This window comes from Phyllopteryx taeniolatus, chromosome 8 (genome assembly GCF_024500385.1).
Source record: "Phyllopteryx taeniolatus isolate TA_2022b chromosome 8, UOR_Ptae_1.2, whole genome shotgun sequence".
In the NCBI taxonomy this organism is placed as follows: Eukaryota; Metazoa; Chordata; class Actinopteri; order Syngnathiformes; family Syngnathidae; genus Phyllopteryx; species Phyllopteryx taeniolatus.
The window spans coordinates 29,028,380-29,054,286 of record NC_084509.1 but is presented as its reverse complement, the minus strand read 5'-3'; the positions used below and the strand labels follow the sequence as shown (position 1 = coordinate 29,054,286).

Here is a 25,907-nt window from a genome sequence, read left to right as displayed (position 1 = left end):
AACACGCTCCAGCTCATTAAAACACGGATTTTAGAACACATTGTAAACATATTTGAACAAAAATATATATGGACACCTTTATATGTGCCTTTAAGGGGCGGGGCCTGGCGCGGTGCCGTATGACGTCGGCGAGGCTGCGTGCGAGTTGCTCGCCGTGAGCCGTGGTTTACAGCAGCTCCTGCGTGAGTGTGTTTTTGTGTTTCGCTGTCTGTTCACCATTCCGGCTCTCCTTTCCCACATGCGCGTAAGTCACAATTTGTACAAATTTGTTGCTTTTGAAAGTTGCGTTTTTCTTCGTTCTATGTGGGAACCCTAATAATCCCCACAATTGCCCCTGAATATGCTTTCTATAATGTTTATGGCTATTTGAGAAAAATGCTGGTGGGTGCCTTGACATTTTGATCTTAACTCAGCTATTCTTTGTCAAACTTGGATTTGGTCGTCTCCTAGCAACAGCATCACCACAGTGACGCGACCTCCTCCTCCGAGAAGTTGTCCGCGGCGCACTGAGTCACAATCGTATCACGGCATCCCCGATTCTGCGCTCTTTGCGATGATTCGGCGTCTCGGATCTGCTGCCGCACGGTTGTTGTTGTTGTTGTTGTTTTAAGGCTGGATTTACCTGACATGCTTCAAGTGACGGGTGTGCGATGGTGTCGTGGTACACAGTGAGGGTTCAGATGCCCCTCACTGACCGCGTAAATGTGCGTAGGTTGGCAAAGTTCCCGGAATTTTTCAAAGTTCCGGGCAAAAAAACCAGGAATTGATCAAATACAGGGTTGGCTCCTCGTAGGGAACATGAATATAGTTATGTTTTAGCCTAATGCTGACCAAAGCAACTCGATTTGTAAATTGAGTAAATTGAGCTACTGCAGTGCCCACGGGAAGCTTCCAATCTGAACATTTCCGTGTCAGTTATGTTTGCTTTTTGTTTCACGTTTGGTCTCGTTTTCCTGTGTCTCGTCTTGCTCGTTCGTCGTTTCCACCTGCTCTCATCGGCCCTGTTCCTTGTGTCACCCAATGAGCTCCCTCCAGACACTCGCGTCTTGTCCAGCTGTGCCTCGTTGTCTCATCAGTTAGCTTTATTAGTTCCTCGGTTTCTTTCAGTCTGTCGATGCTCAATGATGTCGTTGCTGCGGTCACGGATCCCTTGTCTCGTGTTATGTCGGTGAGTTTCTTCGTGGCTCTGATTCTTGATTTTCTGGGAGTTTGTTCATTTCCAATTTACGTTTTTCCATCATCCTTGTTTGCCTTTTTGTTTTGTTTGGGTGACTGCTGCCTCCCGCGTTCCCTGCTTCACCGCATCTCGGCTGTATTTGTCCGCAGTGCGGCGGGTTCTCACATGGTCTTAAGAGCTCTTAGTAAGCGGGAGGACGCCCTAATTGGATTAGCGGTGCTTCGTTGGGGCCACGCAGGGCCGGGCTCGGCTCAGCTCCTGGTTCTTGTGTTTTTCAGGACCGTCTTGAAAGTGAAAGTGGAGGACGGTAAAAAGTCCTTGACGAGATGTAATATTGCCAGAAGAATTGTGTTTCGCGATTGCTCCACACTGAATCCTCTCCTGTTGGTGTTGTTGCGTAATCGTTGGTACATGGCACATGGAGGCCCGCAAAGTGCGTGTGCGTTGTTTTCAGTGACCAACAGTGCTACCTTGACTTTTCAGTTTCAGTTATCCGTATCGCAAATCATCTGTCCCCATTGGAATGAATGGAAATGCCATGAATCTGTTCCAGGACCCCCCCCCCCCCACCACCACCATGCCCCTTACAAGGTTAAATGCAGTAATTGCATATTTATCCCACAAGATGGTGCCCAAGCACAACTTTTGTCTAAATCAAGTTCCGCAATTCACTTCACCATAGTTCCTTGTCACCAAGATGCGAGCAAAGTACAACTTTTGTCAAAATAAAGCTCCTGAACTCACCTGAACATAGCTCCTTCGCACCAAAATGTCACGAGATGGTGCCTAAGCAATATTTAATTTGCTTTGAGCTGAGCACAGAAATCGCAATGACAGACAGCAGCAGCGTTCCCGTCGACGATTCAAACGGCCCGAAGGCTCGCCCTGTGTCAACCAATCAGAGCCCAGCGCTGGTGTGCTCCTCGTGTGGTCGTTATGAAATGCGGTAATTCTGTACTCTATAACTTTCTTGGGTTGGAATCAATTGTATTCCTTCCGCTGGACACGTTGCTTCAAAATGATGACTTTGCTTAAAATCTAAGAAGAAGAAAAAACGACATTGCTGTCGGACAAAAGCCTCGAGATCTTGTCATGCATTAGACAGCGACTAAGTCTCAAAGAGCTAGTTAGTATTTCCTTTGTGATAAAAATGATGTCACGTCATCAGAATTTCAAACAGTAACTGAGCCTTTTATCGATTTGATCCATGCTCCATTTCACTGTGGAACTCAAGTCAGCGGTTACTTAACAAGGGCGGCGTCTATCAATGTTTTACTCCCTTTGGCGTCAAAACTGGACACCGTAAAAGCTACTGGCAGGGTGTTCTCGCTGATTACATAACATGACGCGCGCGTTTTTATTAGCCTTGTATTCCACTGTGGGAACAGTGCGTGTTTATTTTTAGTCATGTGTGTGATGATAATGCGCCACCTCCCCTTCCAGGTCTGTGACGACCCTGGACATTCCGGTCTAGTTAAGGAGGTCGCCTAAGTCTAAATGCTGGCCCGCTCCTTATGAATGGCTTCGAAAGCCATTGTACGAAAATGCTTTTGCTGAGCCTCTTCGTCGGGGAATATCACACGAAATAGAGTCCACAGACAGATTTTTGGAGTTGTCGGAAGCTTTAATACAAAACTGGGGCGGATAAAGCGATGCCAAAAATCTCGGTTAGGTGCGTGCATTGGTTTTAAGGTCACGGCTCAGATCACGTTCTGCAAAAAAAAAAGGCTTATGTTTTCCCTTCTCGCTTACTTGGATGTCATACGGTAGTACAGTGGTACCTCGATTTAGGAGTGATCTGGCTTATGTGTTTCTCAAGATACAAGCCGTCGCTCTGACATTATTATTATTATTTTTTTGTCTTGAGTAAAAATTGGTGGCTAAACGGTGTCAGCAGATGCTGAACAATTGTTCAAGAAAGAGGCCAAGTTCCTGTGTCGAGCTGTTTCTTGCCATTCCTCGTTGAAATTTGTACACATCGTATATTGAAGCAAAGTCTGTCGGCTTAATGCTAACACATTATGAAGAAAGGCCGAAAACGGGCGAGCGAAACTAGCGTCGATGTTGTGAGCGTAATAACACTTCGAGCAGTGGCGCAGCAGCACACGTAGAGAGACAACATCCCATACTACAATTTTGATGTATGTTGTTGTTTCTATTGAAAGTCATGGAAATTGAAATGATAGCTATGCCAGTTGGCAGGTTTCTTCATAAAATGTCAGAACACCACAAATCAACCAATGAATTCTTTCTGAGACTCTTCAGTCGCTCTGTATCTTCTCCTTCGCTTAGAATATCGCTGACTTCCTGTGAGTAGTGTACAGTATGTGTGTCAGAGGGAGCCACTTGTTTGCTTCATTGTGCGGTCCTCAGGGAAGCGTACCACGCTCGGTTTGTTTTCAGCTTGGTGTTGCTGGTGATGTCATGTCCCTGCAGGCCCCCTTGTTTGCCAGTCACATGTCTGAGTCTCAGACACAAACGGCTTCACGCACAATTGCTCCTTCCATCTTGATGTCCAATCGTGTGACTGTCATGTCGCTATAATGTGTTTGACCCCCCCCATCTCCTCTCTGGAGATAATTATAGTCACACTGCTATGCCCCCGTCGCATTACCACGCTTTGCCCGGGCTAAAAATTCCCGCTTGACCTTCACTCCTGGAAGGCGGCACAGGCTGGTCACAAGGCGAGAGGGGGAAGCAGAGGCAGAGACGAGTTTTGTGCGGTCTCCCGTCTAGTCGGCGCCCATTTACGCACACCCACCATGGAAAAAATTCCCCGGGAGGACGCGACCAGCTGAAACGTAGGACATGGACGTCGGCGGGTTTCCATAGGGGGAGACATTTTTTGGGGCAGCGTTTTGGATACGCCGTCCGGCTTCCTCACCATGGACGCGACGGCCGTGTGCTGGAGTAAGGCCAGCGTCATCAGCTTCATCAAGGGCCTGGGTAGGTGCCGAGAAAGGTCGCACGTGCTGGCCATTCCTAGAAAAGCACCGTCATACGCGTGTCCTGGGAAGATATGGACAACGCTTCAGTAGGGCTGCAAGAATTTTCAAAGTTGCAAAATTAAGGGGTATCAATCAATGAGAATAAACACGAATAAAAAACATTTTTTCCCCCCCAGTATTGTGACTTTACTGCAGCTTTAGCATAGATTAGTGACAGACCGGCATGTTCAGACCCAAGTCCAAATTCGGGTTTTGTACATTTTTCAAAAGCAGACAAAAGAGAAAAAGTGACACGAGGGTTGCGGGCAAGAATTTCCGTTGCAAAGCAGCAGAATGGGCAATTATTTCAAGCAGTTTATTGAAGTTATTGAGAAATAATGATATAATAACAATCAAATAACTAACTGTGTAATTATTGAATATTCAAATGAAATATAGTGTGTATACTTATTTTATATATCGAAGGCGCACAATAATATTTTCAACAATAACAATAATATCCGGTAGCTCTGGGAGGCGTGTGTTAATGCAAAGCATTCTTACATCCATCAAGCAGAATTGTTGCCACAGCTCATTCAGTGCAACTTGTATGTTATAGCTGTTTCGTTTGGTGTTACTGTTGATTTGTATTTTTTTGGAACGTAATTCAACGCCATCTTTTCATCGTAACACAACGTGAGACGGTGGGTCACATGCATGACATCTTTGGCTCCCCTCGCAGGTCACTGACATCCTTGCTAGGAAATGAAAACAGCAGCTGCTGCCCATGAGGCTTTCATTTCCTCGCCCGGCAAAAGTCGCTGCCCTTTAGTCAGCGTGCGTCAGGAATGTTCAACACGGTGGGAATTTTCATGTCCATGTTTGGGAAAAACCTCCCTCTTGCACGGCGATCTCATTTGTTATTGGGCTGCGTGTAATTGCTGTTTATTACGAATCACCTTTTGGGGGCTTCAACATGCCTGAAAAGTCACCAGTTTTGCGTCCTGGTGGAAATGTTTGTGTTTTAGGCGTCCCGATTTGCCCCTGACGCCAGTTTCACCAATCAACTTGAAATTGGGGGGGGGGGGGGGGGGGGGGGACATGTCTATCAACGAAAAAGTCCCAATGACACGTGCCCAAAATTGAACAGGAATTTGCGTTTTGAAGCAGCCATTTTGGGAGAATTCCAAGGGATGCCGTTTGACAGCGCCTACTAGGGAATTCGATGTGGTTGAGATTTCCCACAGAGTAAGAGATGAGGTCATCATTATTTCAGGATAGTCAACTTTTCGTGCCATTTTTTGTTTTGGTGGTGTGCCTTGATATTTTTCGAATGTAAAACATGTGCCTTAGCTCAATCAAGTTTGGGAAACACCGCAACGCAAAATTGCAAAAAACCTTTTTGACAGTGTTGTTCAAAGCGTGCATAATGTTGCAAAGGCTCAAACCTTTTTTTAAAAAAAATCCATCACACTGCATTTGTTAAGCACAGTTCAAATGTGCTTTAAGTATATGTGAGCGAAACACGGGATCGCAATTTGACGATCATTTCCAGATTTTTCCATGAAAACGGTGGACTTTGCATCTTCAATTGCTGTACTTATGACGCAACCCATTCTTCCACGTGTTGTTTCGGCAGCCTCGCCCGTGGGCAACGGCTACAACAAGCCTCCCCTCCCTCCGGTGTGCAGTCCTCAGGGCGAGAAGGGCCCGCCGGTCGGCACGCCCATCAGCGTCGACCCGGAGAGCAAGCCGGGCGAGTACGTCCTGAAGAGCCTCTTCGCCGCCTTTGCCGCCGTGTCGGAGCGCAAGATCCGCGTCATCATGGCGGAGGCGCTGGTGAGTCGGCTGATTGGCACCTCTTGAACCAAGGTGTTGGCAAAGGATGAAAAGGTCGGCGTCAGGATTGGAGTTAGGTAACGGTTGGGCTCACGGTAATAGTGAGGGTTGGAGTCAGGTTTGGCGTGCGGATTAAGGTCGGGTTCAATTTTTGTGCAGGTTCAGGTTTGGGGTTATGATAGGCTTCCAAGTTGAGGGTAAGGTCAGGATTGAGCCTTGAATTCGGGTTATTGGTTGGAGTTGGGATTCATGTTTTTGATTGGCATTTTACAGAACACTATTACGTTTTTGCATACTTTAGGCTGAATTAGCATGCAATTTGATTCAAAGGACTGTTACTTGTTGACTGTTGTTTAATACACGAATCGTGCTCAATTTTGATGCACTGACACGGTGATTTAACAATATGGTTGTTATTATGGTTGTAGTTTGCAATGCGTGGTGTACAACACAGTTCCTAAAAGTGCGTCCTATAGTTGCCGATGATGCGGGTGTACCAAATGTTGCGGGCAGTCGAGTAAGAAGACAGGCGGCCACGCGATCCCTCGTTTTGGCCGCTCTGGCCTGGAGTGGCGGTGGTCGGCCGTTCCCACCCACCCACGGCGCCTGTCATAAATAACCTTGTCATAAATAATGTCGTTGACAAACAAGCAACAGCCTGCGAGGCCTCACTCGCCACCTGCTTCCACCACTTGATTTATATCATAATATTTTTAAAAAAATTATTGTATATTAAAAATAATGACAAAATTAGGAAATTGGTCCATTATAACGTTTTTGAAAAATACTGCAAAAATGTTTTGATTTAAAAAAAAATATATATATATAATGTTGCTTAATCTATGGAGTTCAGTTTAAGATTACAAGCAATGTAAGATCTCGCTAGCCATACTCGCTGTCTCGTTGTCAGACAGCGAGAGTCATCGAGTTGTTCTGTGTCCCGATTTGCTGGTGGCACAGGCAACCCGTGTGTCGATATAATAAGCCGCTAAAGCTCACATTCATTTCATGTCTGGCTTTAAAGGTATTATTCTGTATATCTAATAGGCGAAGTGATGTTACAGCACTGTCAAAAAAATGACTATTCAAATAGAAATGAAAAAATGCGACGCTTCAATTGAGCACAAATTTTAAAAAGAAAATGAAAAAAAATGATTGAAAATGGGGGCGGGGGGGGAAGAAACATAGCAAATATGAACTCATTCACTGCCAGCCATTTTCAAAGCAGAGATCTCAAATAAAAACCGATGCAACGCCGCCATCTACAGGGATCCGCGAGTCATTCTAGCGGTTTCCAAACCTGAATTGAGACCCTCTTTCACAAAAATGTACTTGACGAATACATGCTGTATGTCCGCGGTGGTAAAAGCTTGGATTCCAGTTGGCGCAGTCAATAAGTTGTAAGAAGGTGGCTGCAAAATTCTCTCTATTTTTTAAGAATATGATCATCAAGTGTCACAGTCTTTTCAATGTGGCTTTCAAACTTTGTACCCCAAGTACCACCACGATAACCTCCATTAAAATACTGGAGGAAAGTAGGGCTACTGTAAATGTTCCTCAAAAACAAGGCAGAGGTTTTAACGGAAGATGAATGAATGAATGAGTTCTGGAGTGGATTGGAATATTGTTTCAAGCACTGTAACATTATGCACACTTAATTCATTCATTGTTCGTGTACCAATAGAGGAAGCTCACGTAATACCACACTTTGAGATTCCCTGTGTCGAAATCAATTTTCCCATTTTTTCTTTTTTTTTTTCCCCCACTTAACTCGATTTTAATTTCTTTAGTTGCTACACATGAATTTGTCTGCTTGTTGACAAATTGGTGAAATGACACATTTCTCCTTTGTCCTCCCGACACTCAACTGTCAATCCGGCGTCCATTTACGAATAAAGAGGATGTGCGTGAGGGGCGCAAAACTCATTAAGCAGCCTTAATCCCTCATGAACGCTGCCTTCACATTACGTGACGGAGGACTTTCATAATGCGAGGCGCCATTAATGTCCCATCTTTAATATTGCTGCCAGCCATCCCGATTGATGGCGCTCTCATTAGTCAGAATGAGTTCAAAAATGTGGGACAGGTGAAGCTCCAGTTTGAGAGAATAACAACTTTTTTTGTGTGTGTGCCCCCCCCCCCAGGAAAAGCCTTTGACGAAGTCTCTTCAGAGGGGTGAAGATCCTCAGTTCGACCAAGTAAGCATAAGTTCAATACTTTGTTTGAATTCTTGTTTTTCTTTATATGCATTCCTTTGAAAGGGGCATAAAAAGGACAATGGCTCGTGTACAAGTCAAGCGTGAAATGAAACTGCCGATCTCGGAAAATGTCTTCTTCTGAATATTAGCAAATTCCTCTGATTGACATATCCGTTTCTCCGACCACGACTTGGTAGCTAGGCTTGGTGAAGATCCAAGCCATAGGATGGAAACCCGTTCAGGTCAAAGGCAAGCGCTAAGCAGATTAGCGTTGGCGGCGCAGACTTTCCGATTAGGTGACGTTGTCTACGTTGTGCTTGTGTTTGGCTATGTGGGGGATCCTCTATGCTAATGTTCACAATTAATCTGGTGGCTTGATGATGAAGCGCTGCCACCACGTGTGAAAATACAATTGGTGCTTTTCTGTCTTTACGGGCTCAGCAATTAGCCGTCCCGCAGCTCCGCCCCTCGTCGTCACGGTGACAAACGCTCATCTCGCATTGCCGCAACCCACAGTAGAGGGAGCGGGCCGGGCTGAGCAGTGGCTCACTAGCATGAGATAGGACCCCGCCCGCCCCCCCCAAAAAAAACAGTTTGAGGATGAAACGTATGCTGTAATTCTTGTTCCTTGGGATATTTTATGTCGCAGACGTCTTAAGACACTTGGGAAGTTTTTGGATTTGTGGCGTATTTTTGTACTCTTTTGGTGCCCCAAGATGTTCCCCAAAGCCCCCCGACTAATAGGAAAGCAGCAATTGTGTCAAGCAAGTGTGTTGAACTGCTGTATCGCGACTATTTCGGATCTTTCTATATGTCGGGGAGGATCTAAGTTTAGCCTGGATTGTTAGCAGAAATGACAGAGGCGCATGTATGTATTTGGTGAATCTATTGATGTTTTTGCTCTGCTCGGTGGCCGATTAAGAAGCTCAAGAGCGGAAGCCGTTTGAAATGATCTAAATGAACGATGCGGTGTCGTTAGTTTTATGGTAAGAGTTCTGACTGTGAAACCATATGAATGTATAATCACCTCCTCATATAGTGTGACACATGGACAACAATTGGATGAATAACTAGATTTTGAAAAGAGAAGTAAGGAGAATAATCTCAAGTAGCGTTGAGTTCATTGAACGGTTTAGCAGTTGCGAGAAACATGGGGTAGACGCAATAATGTGGCAGGCTGGACTTTGAGATGAATACTTGTGGTATAAGCCATTCAAATGTTTCTTTATTCCCTCTCGGGCTCGCTCCCGACTCTACGTGTCCTTTAAGAGCTCCGAGTCCGTTTGGGATGATACCTGAAAAGGCTCATTGGGCCTCATCCCACAGAGAGCTGTTTGCGAGCCAGCGGCGGGCAAGGCGTGTTTACCTTGAGCCCCGGCGCCGGTCCCACGTGCGCCCGTGCGTCCGGCCGCCGCGTGCCCGCGAAGAGAGCCCCCTTTCACGGCGGCCCACAGCGTCGCGCTTGTGCCTCCGCACAGAGCCCGGATTCTTCTCCGAGCCTCGCGCCGGATGAAGGCCTCGCTTGTGCCGGACTCTCCTCCCTTCCTGTGTGCTCCGAACCCGCCCGTTCCTTCCTTTCCCTCACCCCTCCCTTGACCGACGCGGGCCGGCTTACGGGCACCTTGTCTCTCTGCATAGCTGAGACGGCCTCGCCCTAAGAAAAACACTTGGCCCTCATTCATGAATCATCACTTTCACATGAGTGCAAATGCAGACCAAAATGTGTATGACTGTGCAAAAGTCTTGAGCCATGACTAAATCATTAGAGGTTTATGATTTGACCAATGTTTGACACATTAAGGTCACAATGAACCAGTTTGCACAGCGGCGAAAGAATACGCCGTCACGCGGCAAATGATACTGTTTTTCCATTTGTTGAATTTCATGTTTACTGCAATTGAGCCAATGAGAGCTCGAGTGCCGTAACTCCATTTTTGTCGCTTTTCAGGAGTGAGATTGGAAGTTTCATGACAGCAATCAAATGTGGAGGATTTCTAACTTGATGTGCTTTATGTGGCAAGGATTACTTGACACAAATTGTCTCACGGTCCGCGGCTCGGTGGTTGGCGGCAGGTGCTTGGAAGGATTCTTTCTTGGCTCACACACATCGCTCTGCAACGTTTTGTTCCAATGAGTTTTGTAGTTTTGGTCAGTCCGACTATTTTAATGTCATGAAAACAACCACGCGAGTGGCAGCCCAAGACTTTTTTTTTTTTTTTTTTTTGCACAGCGCTGTAAATAACTACACTGAGGTTTTGTCTGACAATTCAAGTCAGCAATGTGTTCTGCGGGCACGTGTCTTCTTGTTGCAGCTGATAAGCACCATGAGCTCCTTGGCCGAGTACTGCTTGCCCTCCATCCTGCGGACGTTGTTTGACTGGTACAAACGGCAAAACGGTCCGGAGGAGGAACTTCACGAATACCGGCCGCGGGCCAACACCAAGTCAAAAAAGTGAGCTCGATGAACGACGCAACACTCCGCAGAAGCATGTTGTCATCGTCCGCGTCTGTTGCAGTGATGAGCAGCAGAGGGATTATTTACTTGAAAGGAGGGACTTGGCCATCGACTTCATCTTCTCCCTCGCACTCGTAGAAGTGTTGAAACAGGTGACTTGCCCGCATGCTAATAAATGGTCAACAGTCAAAACATCGTCAACATCAGCATCACATCTTTTAGGAAGATAATGCTTAGCCGAGAGAGAGATTCTATTTGGCCCATTACATACACTATTTTCCCCTCAATTGAATTCTATTGTGTCTCCCGATGACTCCCCAGATGCCGCTGCACCCTGCGCTCGACAGCTTGGTCAACGAGGTCCTCCATTTAGCCTTTAAGCACTTTAGATATAAAGAAGGGTAAAGCCTTTGACTTTGCCATGAACATTTCTATCCCACTTTCCTTTTGCACTGGTTGTTTTTCTTTCTTTGGCAGATATCACGGTCCTAACACTGGCAACATGCACACTGTAGCGGACCTCTACGCGGAGGTCATTGGAGTACTGGCCCAGTCCAAGTGAGTACATGAACTCTGATGGTACTCGTTGCTGTTGAATTCTGTTACTGTGCCTCACAGACCTTGTTCAAGAGACTGGAGCGTGCGGGACCTCACGTTTTTGGACATTTTGCCCCCCTCGCACCAAACTAGGACTGGAAATTGATGTGTGTCCAGTTGATGTTTTCAGATCACCACGGCACGGAACAAAGCTCTTAAAATAGACACAGGGTTGAGGCGCTCAAAAGCCTTTTACCAACCCTAAATGTCCCGGAATTAAATGTTGTTTCTCACGCAATGTTTGTGCGTCAGGAGAAACAGTTTGTTCTCACAAAGACGCGATGTAGAATTTTCTCACAAGCGCACGATCGGCCACTGGGAGTGGAGCTCTTATGAGCACTTGTGATGAATTAGCATCTATAAATAGTACGCCTAAAGAATTCCATCTCTGGTTCAATTTGAGACGGATCCGGCGCTCAATGGGGAGCTCATCTTTACAGCGCAGACTCACCGGATAGAACTGGCAGTGGTGATATTTTTAGAAGGTGTGCGTCTTGGAGTAGCGTCTCGCGTCTCGCTGGAGTCTTGCCGTGCTTTAAGAGACCGAGGAAGTGCTGACTTGTATGAGGGGTTGACAGGTCTCATAGAAGAAATGTTGTGCTGTGTTGTTTGTCTTCAGGTTTCCCGCCGTGAAAAAGAGGTTCCTGACGGAGCTGAAGGAGCTGAGGCAGAAAGAGCAGAGTCCGTATGTAGTCCAGAGTACCATTAGCCTCATCATGGGGGTCAAGTTCTTCCGAATTAAAATGTATCCCGTTGAAGACTTCGAAGCGTCCTTTCAGTTCATGCAGGTAACTGAAACGTTTGGTGATGTCCCCAAAAATTCACACTCGCAGGCTGTCAAGAGCATGCCAACTCACCAGGTGTCACTATAGCCATCTCGGAACCAAAGCAATATGAAGGAAGTCACATCGAGAAAAGAAACAACTAGAAATGGTAATATAAAGAAAATGGGATACATGTGCGCGAACAAACGGTAACGCGCATGCTAAAAGCGACAAGAGGTGCCAGAACCCCATAATCGGAAGCCCGAAGAAACTCGTATCAGGAAAAGGCCTCAAAGCAAAATGGTCAGTTCAAAACGAGGGCATGGATGTGTGTGAGGAGACAGTAATGTACATCGAGCTATAACCCCCAAAGGATTGTAACAATTAAAAGCTTTCAAAAAGTTAGTTTTATATATATATAGTCACAGTCTATTTGGGAACACCGCAACTCTGCGCCAGAGCAGTTGGTAATTTTGTAAATGGGCCATAGCCGACTTCAGTCCGATCAAAGCAGCTCCTCTCATCCCCTTTAAATGTGGAGGAACTGACAGTCTTGACGGAGACACGGAACCATTCTCTGTGCGTAGCATGACGATCCGTGCGCCAGTGGAGCATTGTCACTTCTCTGGCCACGGTCTGGCAACAGACAGTGTGAGCGGGTACCCTTAAGAAATAGAAAATCAGCTGGTCATAACTGCTGGTGACGGAAATTACGTCCGCGGAGCTCACTATCTGTCTGCCTGCGCCCCGATCAAGTTCAACAAAAGACCCACCGGTCTCCCCTGCACCAGGACTTGATGTTGTCTGAGCAGAAGCGAGTTTAGATCGACTTTCGACCACCAAATTGTCACTACGCCAGATGCAAGTCCCTCCGCTGCGCCAGAACGTCCATCTTGGCGCAGACTGGCCTGCCAAATTGGCCAAAACGCACAGCGAGCCGAAAATCGGATCCGTCTTCAAAATTAGAGCCCTATGGCTTCATACAATAAATTGCTGCTTTTCACTCTGGCTCCAGCTCTCCTAAAAGTCAGTCTTCAGCGATATATAAAGCTTGTGTGTAGACCAAAAGGGTGACAACGAATATTTATAAAATACATTTTGTTCCTGTGGATTCAAGAACATAAAGAGTGTCTTTTAAAGAGATTGTATTCTTTTGGGAAGTTCGGCTGGGATGGGATTTAAAAAACGGATCGAATCTGTTTACTTCTCGTGTAAATGTGTTCTTTGCAGGAATGCGCCCAGTACTTCCTGGAGGTTAAGGACAAGGACATTAAGCATGCCTTGGCTGGGCTCTTTGTTGAAATTTTGGTTCCTGTTGCAGCAGTAAGCTCCTCCGTCTCCCTTACTGTACAGATAGTGTCAAGTTTATTGAAAAGACAACTCTTCAGTGGATGTAAGACTGTCTTTGTCACAGGCGGTAAAGAATGAGGTGAACGTTCCTTGCCTGAGGAATTTTGTGGACAGCTTGTACGACACAACCCTGGACTTGTCGGCCAGAAAGAAGCACTCGCTGGTTAGTTAACAGCTTCAAAACAAGCGCTCATGACTCACTGCCATGTTTAATTTCCCCGTTCTGCTGCACATTTCCATTGCCTGGATTTCATGACGCCTGTGCAACTTGCTGTCGCATGGAAACACTCACTGGACTGAGCAAGCCCTCGCACCCGTTTTTTTTCATTAGGAATCCTCGAAATGATCAAACACACCGCTCCGCCTCCATCCTTAGATGGCGTATACAAGAAAGCGTCACAGTATACTGGAGACTTTCTTTGTAGTATACCTGCTTCTGATTGGGGCTCATTTTGACAAATTCCCAAGTTCAACCCAAAACCATGGCCTACCTCTTTAATTTGACGCTAGGGTCCTTGAGACATTTCCTGCATCATGTCCACTGTCCGCGCCATTTCGTGTCGATTGGGGCTCATTTTTGCTGACATGGATTTGATTTTGAACCAGTTTTCTTTATCCGTGTCCCGCACATGACACAGGCTTTTTACCCGCTTGTGACGTGCCTGCTGTGTGTCAGCCAGAAGCAGTTCTTCCTCAACAGATGGCACATCTTCCTTAACAACTGCCTCTCAAATCTCAAGGTAATGTGATGTCATTCAGATCTGGGACCATCCCCAGAGTCGGAAGAATACCGGCGCGTGATGCGTGATTCTCCACCCCGGGTGTGCTTGTGTCGCAGAGTCGAGACCCCAAGATGGCTCGCGTGGCGCTGGAGTCGCTGTATCGCCTGCTGTGGGTCTACGTGATCAGGATCAAGTGCGAGAGCAACACTGCAACGCAAGGGTAAGCATCCTCACACTTTCTGCCAACATAATGTGACAATACAAAGTCCGCACTGGGGGGAAAAATATCCACGAGAATTGGAGTCAAAATGGAGTCAAAACCTACCGACCGACAGGCCGTAACTGAGCATTAGCACTGTATTAATGCAGAAGCCGCTATATGCCAAACGAGACCAACGTCAGCGGACTTCCTGTGACTATTCTACATTAACGAGCATGACGTGATCGTTTGAACCCAAACTTGCTCAAATGTTAGCATTTTTGGACCATGATTCTCTCTCTTTCTCTCTTTTTCCCCCTCAGTTTGGCATGGCTACCCTAATTTCATTCTTCCTTTCGTTACTTTTATTTCTCAAAACCGAGCATTAGCTTTGTAAAGTCAGAATTGAGCAAGCTCTCTAGCTAACGGCCACTCTTTGCTCATGCTAAAATGTGAGCCTTTTCAGCATTGTTACTGCATTTACTTGATTGTATATATTTACTCTTTGTTGTATCTCTTTATCTCGTGATGTATCCATCAAAACTGAGTATTATTACCTTGGTGGCCTAAAGGAAGAATGTAGCTAGCTATTAGCCACTCACAAACTTGCATTTTTAGCATTATGCCGACGTAACTGTTATTGCGATTTACAATGTCAGCTATTTTCTCCTGTCTTTTTGCCCACAGTCGCCTCATCACCATCGTAACAACGCTTTTCCCCAAAGGATCTCGCAGTGTGGTGCCGAGAGACATGCCTCTCAACATTTTCGTCAAAATCATTCAGTTTATAGCGCAGGTGAACACGAAATTGTGTCACAGTAACCCCTTACGTTCCTTTCCTTTGTAACTTTGTAAATCTTCTTTCCTCTTATTTTCCGACAGGAAAGACTTGATTTTGCCATGAAAGAAATTATTTTTGATCTCCTCTGTGTGGGCAAACCCGCGAAAGCCTTTAGTCTTAATCCCGAGGTACATACACGTACACACACGCAAAATAAGGCTTCTAAAAAACTGCATTAATTCATTCTCCACCTAAAGAGAATGAACATCGGTCTGCGAGCTTTCCTGGTGGTGGCCGACAAACTTCAGCAGAAGGACGGCGAGCCGCCGATGCCCAACACCGGCTGCACTTTACCTTCGGGGAACACGCTGCGAGTGAAGAAGACGTACCTGAGCAAAACGTTGACGGACGAGGAGGCAAAAGTCATCGGTGAGGAAGTCGCACTGCTTTTCTGGACTCACTTTGGATCCAAGCCTTGATTTCTCCTTCAGTATAGTGGTACCCTGTCTTACCAGTGCCCCAGTTTACGAGTTCCTCGAGTTATTCGAGCTATGCTCAATCGATTCTCTTTTTTTTTTTTTTTGCTTTGCATTGCCAGAAAGAATTATTTGACTTTGGAGTGAAATGGCCAAATTCCTTTTTTCTAACCATGGGTCCTAGAAAAGTGAGAGCCGAGAAAAAGCGTTCATTAATGGAAGCAAACTGCGGAGCCCCATAAATAAAAAATGGAGAAGCTGCTCAAAGTGAGGAAAAAAAACAGACTAATGTTAAGCAAGAAAAAGGAAAACGATATTTCTTTCCATTCTATTTTATTTAGTTTCACTTTGTTTTTGTACAGTGCAATTATTTTCAGTGCTATTTTTCTCACACAAAGAAAATATGTTGTTTTTTTTTTGGGGGGGGGGGGTGGGGGGGGTGTCTGGAATTGATTAATGGCAGTTCCATTCATTTTGATGGGGAAAGTTGATTTGAAAGATACAGTAAGTGATTTGAGTTCTGAGCAGGGTCATGGAACGAATGCAACTCTTGGTACCGTTGTATTTCCCACCCTTCAGGCATGTCCCAGTATTACTACCACGTGCGGAAGGCCATTGACAACATCCTGAGACATCTGGACAAAGAGGTGGGACGCTGCATGATGATGACCAACGCTCAGATGTTGAACAAGGAGCCCGAGGACATGATCACGTACGTACGAGACGACAGAATTCAAGCAAGGAAAATCTTTGTCTCGTTCGTTCTTGCCATTTTCACTTGCCGATCAAAAACTAACAAGATAGCGTGCACATACAATTGCTTGTTACCAAAATTCATGTTCACGTAAACACAACCAATTAAATCTTACAATCAAATTCAGTCCTGTGGCTGTAGATCTATATATATATATTTTATTATCAGAGCATAATCAAAGTATAAAAAAAAATCTGTCATCTTTTCAATTTTTTTCAAAACAAATATCAGAAACTTTCCCTTTTTAGATTTTCGATTACCAGTCGAAAATAGAGAGAAGGAATGACACCGATTTCAACACAGATTGATTGACACTTACCTCGAGTGTAAATATGAAATGCTCACGAACTGTGTCGCAGAGGTGAAAGGAAGCCCAAGATCGACTTGTTCAGGACATGCGTGGCGGCCATTCCTCGCATCATGCCCGACGGGATGTCAAAGACGGAGCTCATAGACCTGCTCTCCCGGTGAGATTATGAGCGATTAGGAATGATTATGAGTATGCTTGTTCTTTGTCAACTTCCTGTCCTGCTTTTTGTATCAAATTCTAAACAAAATATATGACCCCACACCTTATGGGACAGACAGTTAACAGAAGGCTCCACCCAATTTTATATGATTTCTTCTACCAGTTTCGATATAATTAGTTGAATGTTTTACAATTAGCTTTATTTTAAACCAACATGTTGGTTAGTTGGTTTTCTGAGTTACAAAGCGCATGAATGGTACAGTCCACCGCAAAATCAAAATGGCATAGACCCCCACCCTTTTCCCTCAACCAGGAAGTAGCATGCTAAGTTAACAAACAAGGATCCTTATTGTATCACGCATTGAATAAATTTTTATTGAATTAGTTTAGTTGTTATTCAAATTAAAATGTGGTTTAGATTTCTTATCGTTATGAATGATTAATGATTAAAAATAGCTTTTTTTTTTGATATAACTAGTGATATTCTTCCTTTGCGACCTTGGTTAGCCTACTAGCACTTCATATCAGGAAATCTAGCTAGCTGCGATTCGTAGTTTGTTGGCTAGTCTGTTGGTTAGTTGTTTTGTTTCGTTTGCTTGTATGTTGTTTCATTGGGTTTGTTCGTTGTTTCATTCATTGGTTTCTTTGATTGGTTGTTCGGTTCGGTCGTTCTTTCATTGGGTTGTTTGTTGGTTGTTTGGTTTTCATGAATTCGTTGGTTGTTGGCTTGTTCATTGGTTTGTTTTCTTGTTGCCTTGTTTATTGTTTCATTGGTTTGTTCGTTGGTTGTTTGTTTGGTTCGGTCGTTGTTTCATTGGTTAGTTTGTCGGTCGGTTGGTTTGGTTAGTTGTTTCGTTGGTTTGATGGTTCGTTGGCTGGTTAGTTCATTGGTTCATTAGTCTGCGGGTTTGTTAGTTTGTCCGTTCCCCACACATTTTAGCGTAGCAAATGCAGAATTAAGCAATTTTGATCACATTGGCATGAATGGTACAGCGTTGCCCAGGAAATCGACCGTTAACTACCGATGGTCATTTATTTCCTCATATTTCAGCCTTGGTGGAGGTCTCGCCTGTTTAGAAATGTCTGTTCTTTGTCCGCTAGACTGACAATTCACATGGACGACGAGCTCCGACTCCTTGCTCAGAACTCGTTGCAAAGTCTGCTGGTGGACTTCTCGGATTGGCGGGATGACGTGCTGTTCGGGTTCGCCATGTTTTTGCTGCGTGAGGTCCACGACACCCACCAGGGGCTGTTGGATGCATCGCTCAAGCTGCTGCTACAGCTGCTCGCCCAATGGAAACTGACGGCGGCGGCTGCGGGGAAGAGCTACGACGTGGTTAAGATACACACCGCCGAGGTGCGTAAAAACCCTGCTTGCCAGAGGTAGTGGACTTGAGTTACATGACTTAGCAGGGGCTTAACTTGACTTGCTTGGTTTTTGCCACAGTTAGTTGAGACTTACTTACGATTGACTCCCACCTCTGCCGCTTACAATAGATGTCGGTGTCACCCTAACCTCCAAAACCGCCCTTTTTTGTCATCTATAAGCTGCTGCAGACGAGTTCCAATGCGAAGACGGCGGCCGAGCGAGGCCCTCACGCCGCCGTGTTGCACGCCGTGGAGGGTCTGGCCCTGGTGCTGCTCTGCTCCTGTCAACTCAGCACGCGACGGCTCGCCGTCGCCGTCCTCAAGGAGATCCGCAGCCTCTTCTCTGTCGTCGGGCAGTCTGAGGTGAGCTCGGAACCGGCAAGGTGACGGAGCGTTGGTGTCAATTTTAGAGCCTTACGTCGTCCTCCGCAGGATGACGATAAACCAATGATCGAGATCATGGACCAGCTCAGCCTTGTGATCTTCGACAGCTTCTGCAACGTTGCAGTCTCTGACACAGTAAGTTGTGTGAGGCGTAGATATGAACTCCAAATCGAGAACTGAGAACTGAGAACGAGAGTGGGTTAACTCTAGAATTGGGTTGTTAGAATTTTCAAGCCAATTGTAACACTAATTCTTCTTTTAGAATAGTTTTTGTTCATCGTGTCATTGTCATTAGGACTTTATGTTTAATTCAGTTCAACAGTTCATTCACGGTGGAGATTTCTTTTCCAGGCCAACACATCCGCTGGCCCTCACGTGGACCTCCAGTGGCTCGCCGAGTGGAGCGCCAAGCTGCTCAACAGCCACCACGACATCCGCAGCCCGTCGCACGCGTGGATCTTGGCGCAGTCGGTGAAGGACCCGTGGGTGCTGTGCATGTACAGCCTGCTGCGACAGGACCACCTGCCCAAGCATTGCCCCTCGGCCCTCGGCTACGCGTGGCCCTACGCCTTCGCACGCATGCAGATGCTCATGCCCGCGGTCGACCCCAAGTGAGAGACGATCCGTCAATCAATCCATCAGCTTGATTTCGACAGGGTACACAATATAAAGGAACAACATACAACTACTAAGACACCAAAATAAGCATCATAAATAATACAAAATACACCTTTTAACCATGATTTCACGCGTTCCACTGAAATTTGTGAGCAGACGCGTTGTCCTGCGCACGAAACGAACGGTCTCTTTGTAGACATCTGGGGAAAACTTGTAGTTTGGAGCTCTTTTGCGACACCAGTCCTGGAAGCCTTCGAACACACCTCGTATGTACGATATGGGACGATGCCTTTAACCGTCTTTGTCATCTGCTGAGTCGGCAGTGTACTCGATACACTTCCCTGATTGTGTTATCTAAGCGCAGCTATCTGATATCAAACTCAAGAGTTCTAAATAGCTGTGAATTTCCAGTAACCCGGTGAACGCCAAGAAGAGCAGCACCTCGGGCAGCGCGGACAACTACGTGACCCTGTGGCGGAACTACTTGATCCTTTGCTTCGGGGTGGCCAAGCCCAGCGTGATGAGCGCAGGTCACCTGAGAGCGTCGACACCCGAGATCGCCGCGGCCACGCCCGACAGCGCCGCGGGCTACGACAACAAGGTAGGAGATGGGACTTTACGTACAGTATCAAATGTGACGGTATCAGTTACGTGTCCTGCACAGAGACGTGCTATTAATGTGCCTGAGCGATATGGCCTGAAAATAAAATCTCTTTATTGCTTCCATTTGTCGCGATGCAAAAAGCAAATGACAATTTTTGCTATTTCTTTTCCCCTCTCGGCTTTTAAACCGTTTGTTTTTTTTACATCATTAACTTCAACAACTTCCAATATTGTGTTTTGGAATGTTTTAAGATGTCCTTTATTTTCTTTCTTTCTTTTTGAGCTACTTTGCATAGGAAACGCACGACATAAATACATTTGCTTTGCTTTGCATTATTCCAAGATGGGGTCAGAATAGTCTGATATTAAAGTCAAAGTTTAACGAGAGAAGAACGTCACATTTTAGCACGTAGATTCCAACTTTCTGTCGAAAGAAGAAGAAGAACACGCATGCATGCACATTCAATTTTGCCCATCACAGTGAACACACACAAAGATGTCTTTCTTCTCGAAAAACAGATAGGACTGTATTATTTTAAAAAAAAAAAAAATAATAATAATAATACAGCTCGTATTCTTGAAAAAAATAGGGGACTTTTCCCTTTTTCTAATGGGGGCAGTATCACTAAAAAATGCCTTTGGGCTCCTCGTCAACATCAGTCGTCATGAAAATGTAGCAGAATAATGAAACTTATTATTAGAAGTGCCCAAACATTGGCATGCATACTAACACAATAATAAGTCTCCTAAAATATGTTTTCTTGATTTTAGACTTTTTTTTTTGTTCCTTTATTGGATGGATGTGATTTTGACACATCCCCTACACTGCTGTGTGTAACTGGCTATTTGTGCTGTAAATATTGACAGTGAAATATCAATTGATATAAAAACCTTGCAGAAATGTGAAATATATTCGTTAAAAAACAACGCACAGACAGCTTGCGAACTGAATCTTGTTGCTAAGGCAAGGTCCACCGTGTGCTTATTCAACGCTAACGTTTGCCCAAAATGTCCACCCACCCTGTCATCAAGTTCACATATTTTGCTGTTGGCAAAAAAAAAAAATATATATATATATATATATATATATACATTACTAACAGAATAACATCTACTTAATAAAATGAATATGAAGTTCAATGGAAAATCAAAACTTTTGGGGTGAAATGGAGAAGTCTAAAAAGCACAGTGATATTGACTCAATACAACTTTTGTTCTAAATAAAACCTCAGACAGTTATGTCAGATTTATGTAATAATACATTCCAGTGACACGAGAACTTTAAAAAAAAAAAAAAACAACCCCACAAACGCAGTTGTTTAATGCCTCAGGTGGTGCCAGGCTGCCCGTCCGTGGCTTGGCTCCTCAAGCAGTTGGTTCCCCTCATGAGAGCAGAAAGTGTGGAGCTGACAGAGGCGTTAGTTCTGGGCTTCGGCCGCACCAACGCCCTCGTCTTCAGGTATTTCGCCGAGCTTTTCGTCACCTTTTCGTTGATACGCCAACTTGAAGGCAGTACACTGCCAAGTCAGAGCGCAACGTAACGAAAGTACACATTCGTGCGGGCTCGGCAGAAGATTCTAGTGATGCTTTGTTAGTATTCACTGTCGCGTCTGAAATGTCTTTTTTTCGTGTAAATGTAGTTCGATATTGACAATGACAATGTTGTTGTTTGTGTGGACTTAGGGAACTTGTGGAAGAGCTGCATCCGTTGATGAAAGAAGCACTGGAAAGAAGACCCGAGGTGGGTTGAAAACTGAAATTTCATTTTCAAAACAAACAACTCCGGAGGTGTGCCTCGTGTTGTATTTGAGTTTCAGATTTCCCAATACAGTGCTATTAGAATTGTTTTATTAATAGAACAGATTAATAGCATTTCAATTCATTTCAATTGTGAAAATTGATTTGATACACGAGTGGATTACGTTTCGAGCCTGTTTAGGAGAGCAATAAACTTCTGTATCCTTTCTCCAGAACAAGAAGCGGCGCGAGCGTCGGGACCTCCTGCGACTTCAACTGTTGCGCATCTTCGAGCTGCTGGCAGACGCGGGCGTCATCAGCGACAGGTTGCCGCTCCTCCCGGCCCAGAATCTCAAAACCGAAACAGCGAGGCCGTATGATGTTGTTTGACTTCTTCCATGCAGCACAAACGGGGCCCTCGAGCGCGACACGCTCGCCCTGGGCGCCCTCTTCCTGGAGTACGTGGACCTGACGCGCATGCTCCTGGAAGCCGAAAACGACAAAGACGCTGAGATCCTCAAGGACATCCGGGCTCACTTCAGCGCCATGGTGGCCAACCTCATCCAGTGTGTGCCAGGTAGTGATGATGGGAAACTTGAATTTGAGTGGTTCAGTGTAAAAGGACGCTTAAACACTTTTTTGTTCATGAAATGAGACATTAAGCAAGAGCCGGTCTCGCTTTCCCTCCTCAGTGCACCACAGGCGCTTCTTGTTTCCGCAGCAGAGCCTCCGACATCATCTCTTCATCCTCTTCAGTCAGTGGGCGGGGCCCTTCAGCATCATGTTCACCCCTTTGGACCGCTACAGTGACAGGAATCACCAGATCACGCGGTACCAGTACTGTGCCTTGAAGGTAAAAACATACAGCTGTTGCTTTTTTTTTTGGTCTCTGTTTTATTATACTTGCACACACACGCGCAATCAAGGTACCGTAATGCCCTCGCACGTGGACTCGGCACTTTTATTGAACAATACAAACACCCAAATGCAAATTGACAACACTCACAAGGAGCTGCATTGGGCCAAAACTCACGTCCATAGCGGCCGCGCCCGTTCAAGGCAAAAAGCCATTGTTTTGGTTGTGACTTCCGGCTTGTCCCAACATACGGTCATTACGCAAACCACATTTCTTTCTTTCCATCTTCTGATGTTGCCTTTTATTATGTTTATACAATATAGTGCTTTCTTTCATTAAAAACACGTAAGAACATAGTTGGGGTGATTTTCGTGGGTTGAACAGAGGAGAATTAAGTGGAAAAAAAATCGTCATAATTTAGATGTTTACCCTATTTTTAGTCAACTTTACTATATCGAGTGTGGAACCACATTTGGTAACCAAATTCATCCTGTATCAGCGTTTACATTGAAAAACGGTTTGTTTTGAAACATTTATGTACAATTTTATTGACATTTTAATTAAATCACTGTTTAAGGACAGTTCCCCCCCCCCCCCCCCGAAATTTCAGTGCAGTGTTAATATTCAGACACATGAATATTGTTACCAAAATTGAATTGTCCCTAGGTGCGAATGTGAGTGTGAGCGCTTGAGTGATGGTTTATTCGTGGGTGTACCCCGATTGAAATGTCAGTTTGGACAGGCTTCAACTCACCATAATGAGGACAAATGAAAATGGATGAACATGAATCTGAATCTGAATCTGAATCTGAATCTTTCTCTTTCTCTGGGTTCTCGCAGGCCATGTCCGCCGTGCTGTGCTGCGGCGCGGTCTTCGACAACGTGGGCCTCTCTCCAGACGGCTACCTCTACAAGTGGCTGGACAACATTTTAGCCTGCCAGGACCAGCGGGTACGCCATGTTTACCTTCAAGGCGGCGCTTCCTTTGAAACATGTTTTGTCTCAAAACATGTCACAGCAATATTTTTGGCAACAGTCAAAAAAAAAGCTTCAAATTCTCAAACTGTAGCTTGGGGGTTCAATAAATGAGTGTGTTGTATCATCGAAAAAGGTGCGATAAAAAGGGAGAAAGCACATAACTACATATCGTTAGCCTAATAGCATAGTTGCCAAAGTCGTATTTAAACGTTCTTGGAAAATAATGTCGTTCCAATAAGACAAAAGAAACAAAGTAATTCCTCTTTTTTGAACAAAAGGCATTTGACTGTTTTTTTTATTATTATTATTATTATTATTATTATTATTATTAGAAGAACAAAAGGCATATTTTTTTTCAGAAGTTGAACTCTATTTTGTCGGGTACAAAAGGCCATTTTTTTATGAATATAGTATCTATTTTGGGGGGATGAAGGCTTTTTTCTCAAATAGAAGCCACAAATTATACATGATTAAAGTTGTATTTTTTTAAATTACCTTTTTAAAATATGACTTTCTTCCCTTGTACACTTTGACTTTCAATTCTTAATATTACGACTTTATCATGGAAAAATGACTTTCCTCTCATAAGAGTTTATCCCGTCGAAATGACCTTGTTTTGTAAAGATTACACATTTTTTAAAATCCGACTTTATTTTACATAATGTTCAAACTTTTTCTTTTTGATTTGGTAATTATAACATAAGAATGTTTTTTTTATTTTTTTTATTTATTTGTGTTTAATTGGCGTGAGGGTCTCCCCTGCACCCAAAAAGATTCGAAACCCCCCAGTTGAACTTCGGCCGATGCTGCGGTTGCGTTAGTAGCCGTCTCCTCTCGACTCAGGTGCACCAGCTGGGATGCGAAGTGGTCATCCTGCTCCTGGAGCTCAACGCCGACCAGGTCAACCTCTTCAACTGGGCTGTGGATCGCTGCTACACGGGCTCCTATCAGCTTGCCTCAGGTTGCTTCAAAGCCATTGCGACGGTGTGCGGCAGCAGGTACGAGGAAACCCGCTTGAGTAACGTCGTTATTAAAAGTGACGACCTGCACGGACTTTTTCATCGTGACGTCACACTTCCGAGCGGCAATAGGCTCCGACGGTAAAGGGTAAACTCGTAAACGATCCCTTACGTGCGCCGATCCTGTACACTAATTGAAAAGTGTCATTTGACAGCAATGGTGTGGAAGTGCTGCCTCCACGAGTGAAAAACAATCCGTATTTTTACTGCCACGTGCTTTTTTTCTTCTCACTTAGGGCTCGTTGTCTTCATTTCAGTTGATCCTTTTCCTTTTTGCTCACTTGCAGAAACTACCCAAGCGATTTAGTAACGCTGCTCAATCTGGTCCTCTTCAAGGCGTCAGACGCCAACAGAGAGATTTATGAGATCTCTATGCAACTGATGCAAGTGAGATAAAAACACACGCGCTTCCACGAAACGTCCTTAAAAACGCTTAAGAAATGTGCGTGACGCATGCGCTCTCCCGTTTGTTTCGGAGCAGATTCTCGAGGCGAGGCTCTTTGTGTTCTCCAAGAAGATAGTCGGGCAGAAGCCCAACAGCATCCTTTACGGCACTCACGCTCCGTTGCCGCCCCTCTACAGCGTCTCCCTCCCTCAGCTCTCCGGCCAGCTGGCCACGATGTACCCCGAACTCACGCTCCCTCTTTTTTCAGGTGCCCGAGAAAGGCTATTTCCATGCGCGCCTGTGTGTTTGTGTGCTACAGATGGTTAACTGCTGCAATACTTAATTCACATTTACATATATATTTAACATTTACGTTATGAAATACTTATTTAAGCATGCATTATTATGAAAATAAACAGTATTACATATTTTCCTATTTTTGTTACCTCATCTACATATGGCCTTGCCATTTCGGTCCAATTTGAAGTATCAAAAGTTTGCGCCACATGCTGCTCGCTCTGATGGCAGTGTGATGTTCTCCTGAGGATTTATTTATGTGCTCGCTCTAGAGGTTAGCCAGAGGTTCCCCGCCACCCACCCCAACGGGAGGCAGATCATGCTGACCTATCTCCTACCCTGGCTCAGCAACATAGAGCTGGCGGATAGTGGCCTGCTGCTCCCGGCCTTCTCGCTGTCTTCCTTCGACTACGACTCCTCTATACGGGGGCGTACCGCCTTCTCTGCCCAGCGGCATCTGAAAGGAACCGGCTGGGGCTCCCTGCAAGCCACGTCTATGGTGCTCAACAACCTCATGTACATGACTGCCAAGGTAAATTCATCTTGTGTGCGTGTGTCATAACAAGCTAAGAAAACAGACTCCCCATTTATCACGAGTGGATACATTCCTGACCCAACTGCAATACCTGAAAACCTGGAAACCTATGGAGAGACCATATAAAAACAGATCAATAGGATAGATAGATAGATAGATAGATAGATAGATAGATAGGGGGTTGGTAAAGATGGGTGTAGTTGGGTAAAGGTAGGTAGGTAAATAAAGGTTGGTACTAGGTATTGTGGGTAAAGAAAGGTAAAGGAAGGTAGAATTAGTTTGGTAGGTGTAGGATAGGTTATTAAAGGAAGGTAGATCTGGGGTTCCACAGGGTTCAACTTTAGGGCTGCTGCTTTTCTCTTTGTATTTTCCCCAGTTTCATCCTGAGGGAGTAAAATAGACACTTCAAAGAAAACCCA

The 25,907-nt window shown here is 45.0% G+C and overlaps 1 protein-coding gene across 1 annotated transcript in view; it reads left to right on the top strand.

Moving 5' to 3' along the window:
• LOC133481981 (protein furry homolog) overlaps positions 1-25,907 on the top strand; it is a 50,170-nt gene that overhangs the window by 499 nt on the left and 23,764 nt on the right. The window contains 31 exon segments of the mRNA XM_061781431.1: positions 5,744-5,943; positions 8,088-8,141; positions 10,454-10,593; positions 10,658-10,748; positions 10,918-10,997; positions 11,074-11,154; positions 11,813-11,981; positions 13,188-13,280; positions 13,372-13,470; positions 13,946-14,047; positions 14,146-14,249; positions 14,916-15,024; positions 15,111-15,197; positions 15,267-15,438; positions 16,065-16,197; positions 16,599-16,706; positions 17,810-18,065; positions 18,257-18,439; positions 18,509-18,595; positions 18,812-19,071; positions 19,490-19,679; positions 21,013-21,140; positions 21,365-21,422; positions 21,653-21,744; positions 21,823-21,995; positions 22,111-22,271; positions 23,115-23,225; positions 24,096-24,250; positions 24,559-24,658; positions 24,753-24,924; positions 25,226-25,485. Of these exon segments, the coding sequence (XP_061637415.1) occupies positions 5,744-5,943; positions 8,088-8,141; positions 10,454-10,593; positions 10,658-10,748; positions 10,918-10,997; positions 11,074-11,154; positions 11,813-11,981; positions 13,188-13,280; positions 13,372-13,470; positions 13,946-14,047; positions 14,146-14,249; positions 14,916-15,024; positions 15,111-15,197; positions 15,267-15,438; positions 16,065-16,197; positions 16,599-16,706; positions 17,810-18,065; positions 18,257-18,439; positions 18,509-18,595; positions 18,812-19,071; positions 19,490-19,679; positions 21,013-21,140; positions 21,365-21,422; positions 21,653-21,744; positions 21,823-21,995; positions 22,111-22,271; positions 23,115-23,225; positions 24,096-24,250; positions 24,559-24,658; positions 24,753-24,924; positions 25,226-25,485 (4,208 nt within the window).